Source organism: Bombina bombina, chromosome 9, assembly GCF_027579735.1.
Source record: "Bombina bombina isolate aBomBom1 chromosome 9, aBomBom1.pri, whole genome shotgun sequence".
In the NCBI taxonomy this organism is placed as follows: domain Eukaryota; kingdom Metazoa; phylum Chordata; class Amphibia; order Anura; family Bombinatoridae; genus Bombina; species Bombina bombina.
In genome coordinates this window covers 120,529,643-120,543,886 of record NC_069507.1, presented here as the reverse complement: position 1 = coordinate 120,543,886, position 14,244 = coordinate 120,529,643, and the positions used below count along the sequence as shown (strand labels likewise).

At 43.3% G+C, this 14,244-nt stretch overlaps 1 protein-coding gene across 2 annotated transcripts in view; it reads right to left on the bottom strand.

The window, feature by feature from the left end:
- The window catches only part of CTNND1 (catenin delta 1), a 444,281-nt gene that overhangs the window by 388,236 nt on the left and 41,801 nt on the right, over positions 1-14,244 (bottom strand). For both annotated transcript variants that reach the window (XM_053692333.1, XM_053692334.1), the window contains exon 2: positions 9,199-9,336. In XM_053692333.1, coding sequence (XP_053548308.1) covers positions 9,199-9,336 — 138 coding nt within the window. The remainder of the gene's footprint in view (positions 1-9,198; positions 9,337-14,244) is intronic.

Here is a 14,244-nt window from a genome sequence, read left to right as displayed (position 1 = left end):
TTCAATCTCCAAGCAGTCAGCCGCAGAGAAATTAGATTTGGATGTTTGAATGGACCTTGGATTAGAAGGTCCTGCCTCAGCAGCAGAGTCCATGGTGGAAGGGATGACATGTCCACCAGATCTGCATACCAAGTCCTGCGTGGCCACGCAGGTGCTATCAAAATCACTGAAGCTCTCTCCTGCTTGATCTTGGCAATCAGACGAGGGAGGAGAGGAAATGGTGGGAACACATAAGCCAGGCTGAAGGACCAGGGCACTGCTAGAGCATCTATCAGCGTTGCCTGGGGAACCCTTGACCTGGACCCGTAACAGGGAAGCTTGGCGTTCTGACGAGACGCCATCAGATCCACTTCTGGTTTGCCCCATAGTTGAATCAGCTGGGCAAATACCTCCGGATGGAGCTCCCACTCCCCCGGATGAAAAGTCTGCCGACTTAGAAAATCCGCCTCCCAGTTCTCTACTCCTGGGATATGGATATGCCAGGGGGCTTCTTGTCCTCCCCCTGATGGTTGATATAGGCTACAGTCGTGATATTGTCCGACTGAAAACTGATGAACCTGACCGCAGCTAGTTGAGGCCAAGCATGAAGAGCATTGAATATCGCTCTCTGTTCCAGAATATTTATAGGAAGGAGGGCCTCCTCCTGAGTCCACGAACCCTGAGCCTTCAGGGAGTTCCAGACTGCGCCCCAGCCCAGAAGGCTGGCATCTATCGTGACTATAGTCCACTCTGGCCTGCATAAACTCATTCCCCTGGACTGATGGACCCGAGAGAACCACCAGAGAAGAGAATCCCTGGTCTCTTGATCCAGATTTAGCAGAGGGGACAAATCTGTGTAGTCCCCATTCCACTGATTGAGCATGCAAAGTTGCAGTGGTCTGAGATGTAGGCGGGCAAACGGAACTATGTCCATTGCTGCTACCATTAGGCCGATTACACTGAGCCACTGACGGCCGAGAAGTGGAATGAAGAGCACGGCAGGAAGTTAGAAGCTTTGATAACCTGACCTCTGTCAGAAAAATTTTCATTTCTACTGAATCTATCAGTGTTCCTAGGAAGGAAACTCTTGTGAGAGGGGAGAGAGAACTCTTTTCTTCGTTCACCTTCCACCCGTGAGACCTCAGAAAAGCCAGAACAATGTCCGTATGGGACTTGGCGATTTGAAAAGTCGACGCCTGTATCAGAATGTCGTCTAGGTAAGGAGCCACTGATATGCCCCGTGGCATTAGAACCGCCAGTAGGGACCCTAGAACCTTCGTAAAGATTCTTGGTGTCGTGGCTAACCCAAAGGGAAGAGCCACAAACTGGTAATGCCCGTTTAAGAAGGCGAACCTGAGGAACTGATGATGATGATCTCTGTGAATCGGAATGTGGAGATAAGTATCCTTTAAGTCCACGGTAGTCATATATTGACCCTCCTGGATCATAGGAAGAAAGGTTCGGATAGTCTCCATCTTGAAGGATGGGACCCTGAGAAATTTGTTTAGGATCTTGAGATCCAAGATTGGTCTGAAAGTTCCCTCTTTTTTTGGGAACTATAAACAGATTTGAATAGAAGCCCTGCCCCTGTTCCTCCCTTGGAACTGGGTGGATCACTCCCATAACCAGCAGGTATTGAACACAACGTAAGAATGCCTCTCTCTTTATCTGATTTACAGGTAATTGTGAGAGACGAAATCTCCCCTTTGGAGATGAAGCTTTGAAGTCCAGAAGATATCCCTGGGAAACAATCTCTAATGCCCAGGGATCCTGGACGTCTCTTGCCCAAGCCTGGGCGAAGAGAGAGTCTGCCCCCCACTAGATCCGGTCCCGGATCGGGGGCTACTCCTTCATGCTGTCTTAGAGGCAGCCGCAGGTTTCTTGGCCTGCTTCCCCTTATTCCAAGCCTGGCTAGGTCTCCAGACTGGTTTGGACTGGGCGAAATTTCCCTCTTGTTTTGCATTAGAGGAAACTTGAAGTTTCGAAAGGAACGAAAATCATTCTGTTTGGTCCTTAACTTATTGGACCTATCCTGAGGAAGGGCATGACCTTTTCCTCCAGTAATATCAGAAATGATCTCCTTCAGACCGGGCCCGAATAGGGTCTGTCCCTTGAAGGGGATGTTAAGAAGCTTAGACTTTGAAGTAACGTCTGCTGACCAGGACTTAAGCCATAGTGTCCTACGCACCAAAATGGCAAAACCTGAATTCTTAGCCGTTAGCTTGGCTAAATGAAAAATGGCATCAGAAATAAAGGAGTTAGCTAACTTAAGAGCTTTAATCCTGTCTAGAATATCATCTAACGGGGTCTCCACCTGTAGAGCCTTCTCAAGAGACTCAAACCAAAAAGCCGCTGCAGCAGTAACTGGGGCAATGCATGCAAGAGGCTGGAGAATAAAACCTTGATGTATAAAAATTTTCTTAAGGAGACCGTCCAATTTTTTATCCATAGGATCTAGGAAAGCACAACTGTCCTCGACGGGTATAGTTGTACGCTTAGCTAGGGTGGAGACTGCTCCCTCCACCTTAGGAACCGTCTGCCACGAGTCCCGTATGGTGGTATCTATGGGAAACATCTTTTTAAAAGCAGGAGGGGAAGAGAACGGCACACCTGGTCTATCCCATTCCTTAGTAATAATTTCCGAAAACCTCTTAGGGACTGGAAAAACATCGGTGTAAACAGGTACTGCAAAGTATTTGTCCATTTTACACAAATTCTCTGGAACCACAATGGGGTCACAGTCATCCAGAGTCGCTAAAACCTCCCTAAGCAATAAGCGGAGGTGTTCAAGCTTAAATGTAAACGCTGTCATTTCAGAATCAGACTGAAGTAACGCCTTCCCTGAGTCTGAAATGTCACCCACAGATAGAAGCTCACCTGCCTCGGCTTCTGAGCATTGTGAGGGTATATCGGACACAGGCAATAAAGCATCAGAAAGCTCTGTATTAGTTCTAGCCCCAGAGCTGTCTCGCTTTCCTTGTAGCCCTGGCAGTTTGGAGAATACCGCTGTGAGGGTAGCATTCATAACTGCCGCCATGTCCTGTAAGGTAAAAGAATTAGACGCGCTAGATGTACTTGGTGTCACTTGAGCGGGAGTTATAGGTTCGGACACATGGGGAGAGTTAGATGGCATAATCTCCCTCTTTTTAGTCAGAGAATCCCCTGGAGATAAATCTTTAAGTGCCATAATATGGTCTTTATAGTTTATAGAAATTTCAGTACATTTGGTACACATTCTAAGAGGGGGTTCCCACAATGGCTTCCAAACATATTGAACAAGGAGTTTCCTCTATGTCAGACATGTTTAACAGACTAGTAATGAGACAAGCAAGCTTGGAAAACACTTTAATAAAGGTGAAACAGCAATTAAACAAAAACGTTACTGTGCCTTTAAGAGAGAAAAACTAGCACTTAAACTGCAAAACAGTGAAAAAATACAGTAAAATCTTTGAAATTTTTACAGTATGTGTAAGGGACTAAAGCAACATTGCACCCACTTGCAAATGGATGATTAACCCCTTAGGCCCCAAACCGGATTGAAAAACGTTAAAAATCAATTGAGCACCTTGCCACAGCTCTGCTGAGGCTCCTACCTGCCCTTAAATACGATTTTGTGCAGAAATAACCCCTTTGAAATGGTTCTCAGATGCCAGAGGACTCTTCTAGGGAAGCTAGTTGTCTCAGTCTGAATTAAAACTGCGCAGTTAGAGCACTAAAATAGGCCCCTCCCACCATGTACTGGATGTCAGAGGGGCCTTGAGAAAATACTCCTGGGAGTATCTGACTAGCCATGTGGAAACTAGGCCCCAAATAAAGACTTATCTCCCTCAGAGAAAAAAACGTCCTATTTATGAAATCATGTAAACGTTTTGTCACTAAGCAATATGAATATTAACATGAGTATTACCCTGTTATGTAAGCATGATCCCAGTCGCTGTTAAATCACTGCATCAGGCTTACCTCAAATACACAAGGCTCTGTCAGCATTTTCTAGAACTTATTCCTCTCTCTAGAAATAAAAATACTGAACATACCTCAAAGCAGGTAATCTGCAGGCCGTTCCCCCAACTGAAGTTTTCCCATATTCATCAGTTATGTGTGAGAACAGCAATGGACCTTAGTTACAAACCGCTAAGATCATCAAATCTCCAGGCAGAATTCTTCTTCTAATTTCTGCCTGAGAGAAAAACAGAACAACGCCGGTACCGTTTAAAAATAACAAACTCTTGATTGAAGGTAAAACTACAGTAAGTCACCACATATCTCTTGATACTTCCTTTCTTGTCGAGAGTTGCAAGAGAATGACTGGGGGTGGCAGTTAAGGGAGGAGCTAAATAGACAGCTCTGCTGTGGGTGCCCTCTTGCAACTTCCTGTTGGGAAGGAGAATATCCCACAAGTAATGGATGAACCCGTGGACTGGATACACCTTACAAGAGAAAATATAATTCATATGCATTTTCCCAAAAAAATGAAACTGGCAGTCTGAAAGAAGGAATACTGATTATCCTGAATCATGGCAAATATAAGTTTAAAACATATATTTAGAACTTTACATATAAAGTGCCCAACCATAGCTTTGAGTGTCATGAATAGAAATAAGACTTACTTACCCTAAGACACTCATCTACATATAGCAGATAGCCAAACCAGTACTGAAACGAGAATCAGTAGAGGTAATGGTATATAAGAGAATATCGTCAATCTGAAAAGGGAGGTAGGAGAAGAAATCTATGAAATAGATCCCCTAGAGGAAGACCATGGTATTCAAATAGGCAATACTCTCTTCACATCCCTCTGACATTCACTGCACTCTGAGAGGAAAACCGGGCTTCAGCCTGCTGCAAAGCGCATATCAACGTAGAAATCTAGCACAAACTTACTTCACCACCTCCATGGGAGGCAAAGTTTGTAAAACTGAATTGTGGGTGTGGTGAGGGGTGTATTTATAGGCCTTTTGAGGTTTGGGAAACTTTGCCCCTCCTGGTAGGAATGTATATCCCATACGTCACTAGCTCATGGACTCTTGCCAATTACATGAAAGAAATGTTTGTCTTGAAAGACAAACCTCAAAAACTAAAAAGATCCCTGTGGAATGGGACATGCCTGACCCTCTTGGACCAACGGGAGAATGGATCTGATGGTCTCCATCTTGAAGGACGGAACCTTGAGAAATTTGTTGAGACACCAAGTCCAAAATTGGATGAAAAAGTACCCTCCTTATTGGTCACCAAGAAAAAGGTTTGAATAAAACACTAGGCCCTGTTCTGCGGGAGGAATCTGAACAATCACTCCCAGGGAAGATAGGTCCTTTACACAATTTAGAAAGGCTTCTCTCTTCACAGGGTTTGAAGAGAGTCGAGACAGAAGGAATCTGCCTCTCTGTGGGCAAGACTTGAACCCTATCTTGTACCCCTGGGAAACCACGTCCAAAACCCACGGGGGGTCTGGAACATCTCAAATCCAACCGTCCTGAAAGAAGGAAAGTCTGTCCCCTACGTGAACCGGTCCCGGATCGGGGGCCGCCCTTCATGCCGACTAATTGTCTGAGGCAGGTTTCTTGAACTGCTTGTTCCTGCTCCAAGTCTGATAAGGTTTACCAGGAACTCTTAGGCTGATCCGGCTTAGGGGAGGTCGAGGGTCTCTGACCTTTGAAAGAACAAAAAGGAACGATTTCCAAACTGAAGACCCTTGCATCTAGCCTTCTTGTCTTGAGGAATGAAAGTGCCCCCCCTGTAACAGTAGAGATTATAGAATCCAGTCCTGGTCCAAACAAGGATTTCCCCTTGAAGGGCAAGGAGAGGAGTCTAGATTTAGACATGTCTGCGGACCACGATTTCAACCATAAGGCTCTTCTTGACAAAATCGCATAGCCAGATGACTTGGCACTTAAACGAATAACTTGCATGTTAGCATCACAAATAAAGGAATTAGCTATCTTTAGAGCCAAGATCCTATTTTGAATCTCCTCCAAAGGAGTCTCCTCCAAGATCATCTCTGATAAGGAATCGCACCAATAAGTGGTGATACCTACCACAGCAGCAATACCTGCCGCCGGTTTCCAGAGGTGTCAAAGATGATAGAAAATCCTAACGTAACCCTCCAGTTTTCGGGACATAGGACACTTAAAGGAGGTAGTATCTTTGAGGGGAATAGTAGTTCTCTTGGCCAACGTGGAAATTGTGTCATCCACCTTTGGAGTGTAACTCCATAATCTTAGAATCAGGAACCAGAAACATTTTCTTAAAGCTATTTGACAGAGAAAAGGGAATTCCAGGTTTTTCCCACTCCTTAGTGATGCTTGTCCTACGGGCAGGAACCGAAAAAAACTCCAGAGTTCTGGGCTGAACACCATAAACCCTGTCAAGCTTAGGAAATTTTAGGTTTCTCAGATAGCTTTTGATCAGGAACATCTAAAGTAAATAGAACCTCCTTGAGCAACAAACGGAGGTGTTCTAGTTTGAATCTGACGTTAATCTCAGACTCGGCTGGTCTGTCTGTCGTCAAATATCTCCCCTTCAGAAGCCTAAGAGGTATGTTCATCCTCAGAGTCCTGCGATAGACTGACCACAGCATTCTCAGTAAGAGGGGATTCCAGCATCAGGAGAAACATGTTTAATCTTTCTCTCCCTCTTACCCGAAGTGGGTAAGGCACTCGGCGCAGCAACTACAGCAGACTGAAGCTGTGCTGCAAAATCCCTAGGAAGAAAAATTCCCCCAGAAAGAGATTGAGCTGAGCCGCAGGGCACTGCCAAAAGAAACTAAATGGGACGGGGACGAGTACTGAGAGGTAGAGGGGTTAAGCTTCTTAACAGTAGCAGACTTTTTATTTTGACTAACATGGAAGCTATGCATGTGGAACACAACTGTGCAGGGGGTATTACATAGGCCTCCTCACAATATAAACATTTATCCCCCAAAGTTAAAAATGTAACATTGTGATCTAAATCCATTCTGACCCTCCAGATGATACAAGATCCCCACAGTAAAAAACTATCAGCAGCAATATTACAAATTAATTTTTTTGCAAAACAATATCCTTCAAAAGAAAAAACGGCACCCAACTACACCCCAGCCGTGACTGAGGCACTTTCCACCTCCTAGGAAAACCACCAGATATCGAGTGAAGCTTTCCCAACAGTAGCTAACAGCTACGCTGAAAGCAAACTCTGTATCAAGAAAATAAAATGGAAGAGAATGAAGTCCAACGCAGGTCACGTGACCCCGCCAGCAGAGGTCCGTAGCGCTGATGCGGCACAAAAGGAAAAAAATTGCCAATTCAGCGATGACAGGAAGGAGAAGATACGCAAAAGTATTTATAAGCGGTGCCGTTATTGCGCTAACTCAAATGCGCAGAATAAATGTGAAAATAATCGAGCTCTGCTAGGATTATTATGCAATCAGCGGAGCTCTGGTAAGTTAAAGGGACATAAAATAAGTTGGGATAAAGACAAAATATAATATGTACTTTAAATACCTGCAAATTTATACTGCAGTGCTTCGCCATTAACCAATTCTTTTTAGTTTCTGAATTGTAAAGCTCTAACTCCCTCCACACAATTCCTTTTATGGCTGTATCTATATCTGTATGCTTTGGTAGAATACAAAATTGAATAGGGATTATCTGCTTGAGCATGGCTAGAAGCTGTGAACTCAGTTGAAATACAATGCCTGTGTCTAAACAATGATAAAGGGGGGTTGAGTTGGCTTCTCCAGGCAGCTAAGCTATGTAATTCATTTTGCTTATTTTTGAAAAAAAAATTAAAATACTTGAAAGCCATTTTTAAAAAAAAAATTATGCAGTTTTTAATTAATTAGCCCTTTTAGGATATGCGCAGATCTCAACCTATTTTATGTCCCTTTAAGTAGCACAATACACTATTAATAAAAACTCAACAGCTTAGTCCCTCTTGCGCTAAAAAACAATCCGGAAAAGCGGATCGATAGCAAGTATTCAACAGTGTCCTGATGATTCACTGCCCTTAATACTACATACATCCCTTAGCATGAGGGATAAATATAAGTCCCCAGGCTCTAGAAAGGCTAGTAGGAGGCTAACAAACTCCTTATAGTGCCACTATAGTACCCCCAAAAAGGAAAGACACTTACCTTTGGAGCCTCTGCTGTGGGGCAGACACAGCACTTCCAGGTCTGACAGCTTCATTCAATTTCGGACATGGGCCTGAAGAGAAAGGAAAGCAATGTAAGATAACACTGGTTGCCTGGTGGGGGGTGTGTTAGTCTAAATTGCTGGAAGGAGGAAAGAGAAAATCACATTCAGCAGCTAACAGCTACCAATACGCTTTACTAAGATGTTTACATGGAGACAGCATTAACTCCAGTCCTATCTTGAAGGGAAGCTACCCATTAAAGGACTAATACCATTTTTCTTCAGAGCATCATCATCCTGCAAGTTACAGAGGCAAAGAATGACTAGGGAAGTATGGGAAGTGGTAGGGATCTAAAGCCTTGGCTGGGGTGTCTGCCTACTTCTGGTGACCAGGCGTTGAATTTCCCAAAAGAAATGAATGCAATTGTGGACTCTCCATGCCAATGGAAAAAAAGGCACATTATCATTGTAGAATCTGTTGGCACTCAAATGATAATAGTATGTGGGAAAGGGAAGTATAAATTAAAACGGACTAGCGCAGTATGAAGATTTAATTACAGAGGAGTGAGAACAAAGTGAAAAATGATAATGAAGCTAAATAAAGGAAAATTATGTGAAATTAATCCATGAAGAATGTCAAGACAGAGTGGAATCAGAAATTAAAGGGACACTGTACCCAAAAATTTTCTTTCGTGATTCAGATTGAGCATGAAATTTTAAGCAACTTTCTAATTTACTCCTATTATCAAATTTTCTTCGTTCTCTTGCTATCATTATTTGAAAAAGAAGGCATCTAAGCTTTTTTTTGTTTCAGTACTCTGGACAGCACTTTTTTTATTGGTGGATGAATTTATCCACCAATCAGCAAGGACAACACAGGTTGTTCACCAAAAATGGGCTGGCATCTAAACTTACATTCTTGCATTTCAAATAAAGATACCAAGAGAATGAAGAAAATTTGATATTAGGAGTAAATTAGAAAGTTGCTTAAAATTTCATGCTCAATCAGAATCAGGAAAGACATTTTTTGGGTACAGTGTCCCTTTAAGATCAACAATGCATAAGGTGGGTACAATAAATTTCATGTTCCCATACAAATAACTGAACTCACTGGGATGTCTGCTCGTCGAGGCTCATCTGGAAGACTGTAGGATAAATAAGAGGGCTCGTCATCTAGAATATGGCCCTCATCTGATAAAAGCTGGTGACCCTCCATCCTAACTGATGAGTATATGACAGGTGGTCGATCCTATAAGGGGGGGAAAAGCAACAAGTTACTAAGATTTGTTATTTCTAAATAATCTGTTTGCATCTGATATTTGTGCAGCCCATTAACACTAACAGCCCTAAGATATCCTTCAGCTATTAACACCCATTTATCATCTACCTACTCGCTCACCCAGTTCTCTGGAGGAACCCAATTCTGCATAAAAGATGCTCATATTTCCTTAAAACAGAGTGCCTTCAGTAATTAATGGAATTTTATCACATAGCTTTACCCAAACAAAGTCATCAAGATTTTAACAGAAGATAAATAATTGAAAGAAATCACATTTATCATAATGCTATAGAAGTATAGAAATTCACCTTTTGGATTGGAATAAATTCCAGTCACTTTCACCTGCATTCCAAGTAAAAATAAAATTAAAACCGAAAGGAGGGGATGCTTGACAGGTGATGCACTGGGACTTAAGCAAAGATAAGAAGTTACAATACTATTTCTGTTTTGGATTACCCTTTTAAGCACTTACCAATGAATAAACGTTAGAGCAAAAAAATACAATTTATGCTTACTTGAAATTCATTTATTTCATGGTGGTGAGAGTCCACAATCCTTTACTCCTGGGAATAATGCTCCTGACCCCCAGGAGGAGGCAAAGATCCTAAAACTCCAAGAGCCCTTAAAACCCCTCCCACTTTAGTGGAAACTAGTCTGACGTACAGTCAAACCAGAGGAGAAGGTAGAAAAATAACATAAGAGCAATACAAAAGAGAGCATGTAAAAAAGGAGGTGCATACTGCAACTGTCTAAAGAGGAAAAAAACATAATTTATGCTTACCTGATAAATTTATTTCTCTTGTAGTGTATCCAGTCCACGGATCATCCATTACTTGTGGGATATTCTCCTTCCCAACAGGAAGTTGCAAGAGGATCACCCACAGCAGAGCTGCTATATAGCTCCTCCCCTAACTCTCATATCCAGTCATTCGACCGAAAACAGAGAAAGGAGAAACCATAGGGTGCAGTGGTGACTGTAGTTTAATTAAAATTTAGACCTGCCTTAAAAGGACAGGGCGGGCCGTGGACTGGATACACTACAAGAGAAATAAATTTATCAGGTAAGCATAAATTATGTTTTCTCTTGTTAAGTGTATCCAGTCCACGGATCATCCATTACTTGTGGGATACCAATACCAAAGCTAAAGTACACGGATGATGGGAGGGACAAGGCAGGATTAAGCGGAAGGAACCACTGCCTGAAGAACCTTTCTCCCAAACACAGCCTCCGAAGAAGCAAAAGTATCAAATTTGTAAAATTTTGAAAAAGTGTGAAGCAAAGACCAAGTCGCAGCCTTGCAAATCTGTTCAACAGAGGCCTCATTTTTGAAGGCCCAGGTGGAAGCCACAGCTCTAGTAGAATGAGCTGTAATCCTTTCAGGGGGCTGCTGTCCAGCAGTCTCATAGGCTAGGCTTATTACGCTCCGAAGCCAAAAAGAAAGAGAGGTTGCCGAAGCTTTTTGACCTCTCCTTTGTCTAGAGTAAACGACAAACAGGAAAGATGTTTGACAAAAATCCTTAGTAGCTTGTAAGTAAAACTTCAAGGCATGGACTACGTCCAGATTATGTAAAAGACGTTCCTTCTTTGAAGGATTAGGGCACAACGATGGAACAACAATCTCTTGATTGATATTCTTGTTAGAAACCACCTTAGGTAAAAACCCAGGTTTGGTACGCAGAACTACCTTATCTGCATGAAAAATCAGATAGGGAGAATCACATTGTAAGGCAGATAGCTCAGAGACTCTGAGCCGAGGAAATAGCCATCAAAAACAGAACTTTCCAAGATAAAAGTTTAATATCAATGGAATGAAGGGGTTCAAACGGAACTCCTTGAAGAACCTTAAGAACCAAGTTTAAGCTCCACAGGGGAGCAACAGGTTTAAACACAGGCTTAAATCTAACCAAAGCCTGGCAAAATGCCTGGACGTCTGGAACCTCTGCCAGACGCTTGTGCAAAAACAGAATTTATGCTTACCTGATAAATTACTTTCTCCAACGGTGTGTCCGGTCCACGGCGTCATCCTTACTTGTGGGATATTCTCTTCCCCAACAGGAAATGGCAAAGAGCCCAGCAAAGCTGGTCACATGATCCCTCCTAGGCTCCGCCTTTCCCAGTCATTCGACCGACGTAAAGGAGGAATATGCATAGGAGAAATCATATGATACCGTGGTGACTGTAGTTAGAGAAAATAATTCATCAGACCTGATTAAAAACCAGGGCGGGCCGTGGACCGGACACACCGTTGGAGAAAGTAATTTATCAGGTAAGCATAAATTCTGTTTTCTCCAACATAGATGTGTCCGGTCCACGGCGTCATCCTTACTTGTGGGAACCAATACCAAAGCTTTAGGACACGGATGATGGGAGGGAGCAAATCAGGTCACCTAGATGGAAGGCACCACGGCTTGCAAAACCTTTCTCCCAAAAATAGCCTCCGAAGAAGCAAAAGTATCAAATTTGTAAAATTTGGTAAAAGTGTGCAGTGAAGACCAAGTCGCTGCCTTACATATCTGATCAACAGAAGCCTCGTTCTTGAAGGCCCATGTGGAAGCCACAGCCCTAGTGGAGTGAGTTGTGATTCTTTCAGGAGGCTGCCGTCCGGCAGTCTCATAAGCCAATCGGATGATGCTTTTAAGCCAAAAAGAGAGAGAGGTAGAAGTTGCTTTTTGACCTCTCCTTTTACCAGAATAAACAACAAACAAGGAAGATGTTTGTCTGAAATCCTTTGTAGCCTCTAAATAGAATTTTAGAGCACGAACTACATCCAAATTGTGCAACAAACGTTCCTTCTTTGAAACTGGATTCGGACACAAAGAAGGCACAACTATCTCCTGGTTAATATTTTTGTTAGAAACAACTTTCGGAAGAAAACCAGGTTTAGTACGCAAAACCACCTTATCTGCATGGAACACCAGATAAGGAGGAGAACACTGCAGAGCAGATAACTCTGAAACTCTTCTGGCAGAAGAAATTGCAACCAAAAACAAAACTTTCCAAGATAATAACTTAATATCTACGGAATGTAAGGGTTCAAACGGAACCCCTTGAAGAACTGAAAGAACTAAATTGAGACTCCAAGGAGGAGTCAAAGGTTTGTAAACAGGCTTGATTCTAACCAGAGCCTGAACAAAAGCTTGAACATCTGGCACAGCCGCCAGCTTTTTGTGAAGTAAAACAGATAAAGCAGACATCTGTCCCTTCAAAGAACTTGCAGATAATCCTTTCTCCAAACCCTCTTGTAGAAAGGATAGAATCTTAGGAATCTTAATCTTGTTCCATGGGAATCCTTTAGATTCGCACCAACAGATATATTTTTTCCATATTTTATGGTAAATTTTTCTAGTTACAGGCTTTCTAGCCTGAATAAGAGTATCAATGACAGAATCTGAGAACCCACGCTTTGATAAAATCAAGCGTTCAATCTCCAAGCAGTCAGTTGGAGTGAGGCCAGATTCGGATGTTCGAACGGACCTTGAACAAGAAGGTCCTGTCTCAAAGGTAGCTTCCATGGTGGAGCCGATGACATATTCACCAGGTCTGCATACCAAGTTCTGCGTGGCCACGCAGGAGCTATCAAGATCACCGAAACCCTCTCCTGATTGATCCTGGCTACCAGCCTGGAAATGAGAGGAAACGGTGGGAATACATAAGCTAGGTTGAAGGTCCAGGGCGCGACTAGTGCATCCACTAGAGTCGCCTTGGGATCCCTGGATCTGGACCCGTAGCAAGGAACCTTGAAGTTCTGACGAGACGCCATCAGATCCATGTCTGGAATGCCCCATAATTGAGTTATTTGGGCAAAGATTTCCGGATGGAGTTCCCACTCCCCCGGATGAAATGTCTGACGACTCAGAAAATCCGCTTCCCAATTTTCCACTCCTGGGATGTGGATTGCAGACAAGTGGCAGGAGTGAATCTCCGCCCATCAAATTATTTTGGTCACTTCTTCCATCGCCAGGGAACTCCTTGTTCCCCCCGATGGTTGATATATGCAACAGTCGTCATGTTGTCTGATTGAAACCTTATGAATTTGGCCTTTGCTAGTTGAGGCCAAGCCTTGAGAGCATTGAATATCGCTCTTAGTTCCAGAATGTTGATCGGGAGAAGAGATTCTTCCCGAGACCATAGACCCTGAGCTTTCAGGGGTTCCCAGACCGCGCCCCAGCCCACCAGACTGGCGTCGGTCGTGACAATGACCCACTCTGGTCTGCGGAAGCTCATCCCTTGTGACAGGTTGTCCAGGGTCAGCCACCAACGGAGTGAATCTCTGGTCCTCTGATCTAATTGGATCGTCGGAGACAAGTCTGTATAATCCCCATTCCACTGTCTGAGCATGCACAGTTGTAATGGTCTTAGATGAATTCGCGCAAAAGGAACTGTGTCCATTGCCGCAACCATCAAACCTATTACTTCCATGCACTGCGCAATGGAAGGAAGAAGAACAGAATGAAGTACTTGACAAGAGCTTAGAAGTTTTGATTTTCTGGCCTCTGTCAGAAAAATCTTCATTTCTAAGGAGTCTAATATTGTTCCCAAGAAGGGAACTCTTGTTGACGGGGATAGAGAACTTTTTTCTACGTTCACTTTCCACCCGTGAGATCTGAGAAAGGCTAGGACAATGTCCGTATGAGCCTTTGCTTGTGGCAGAGACGACGCTTGAATCAGTATGTCGTCCAAGTAAGGTACTACTGCAATGCCCCTTGGTCTTAGCACCGCTAGAAGGGACCCTAGTACCTTTGTGAAAATCCTTGGAGCAGTGGCTAATCCGAATGGAAGTGCCACGAACTGGTAATGTTTGTACAGAAAGGCGAACCTTAGGAACCGATGATGTTCCTTGTGGATAGGAATATGTAGATATGCATCCTTTAAATCCA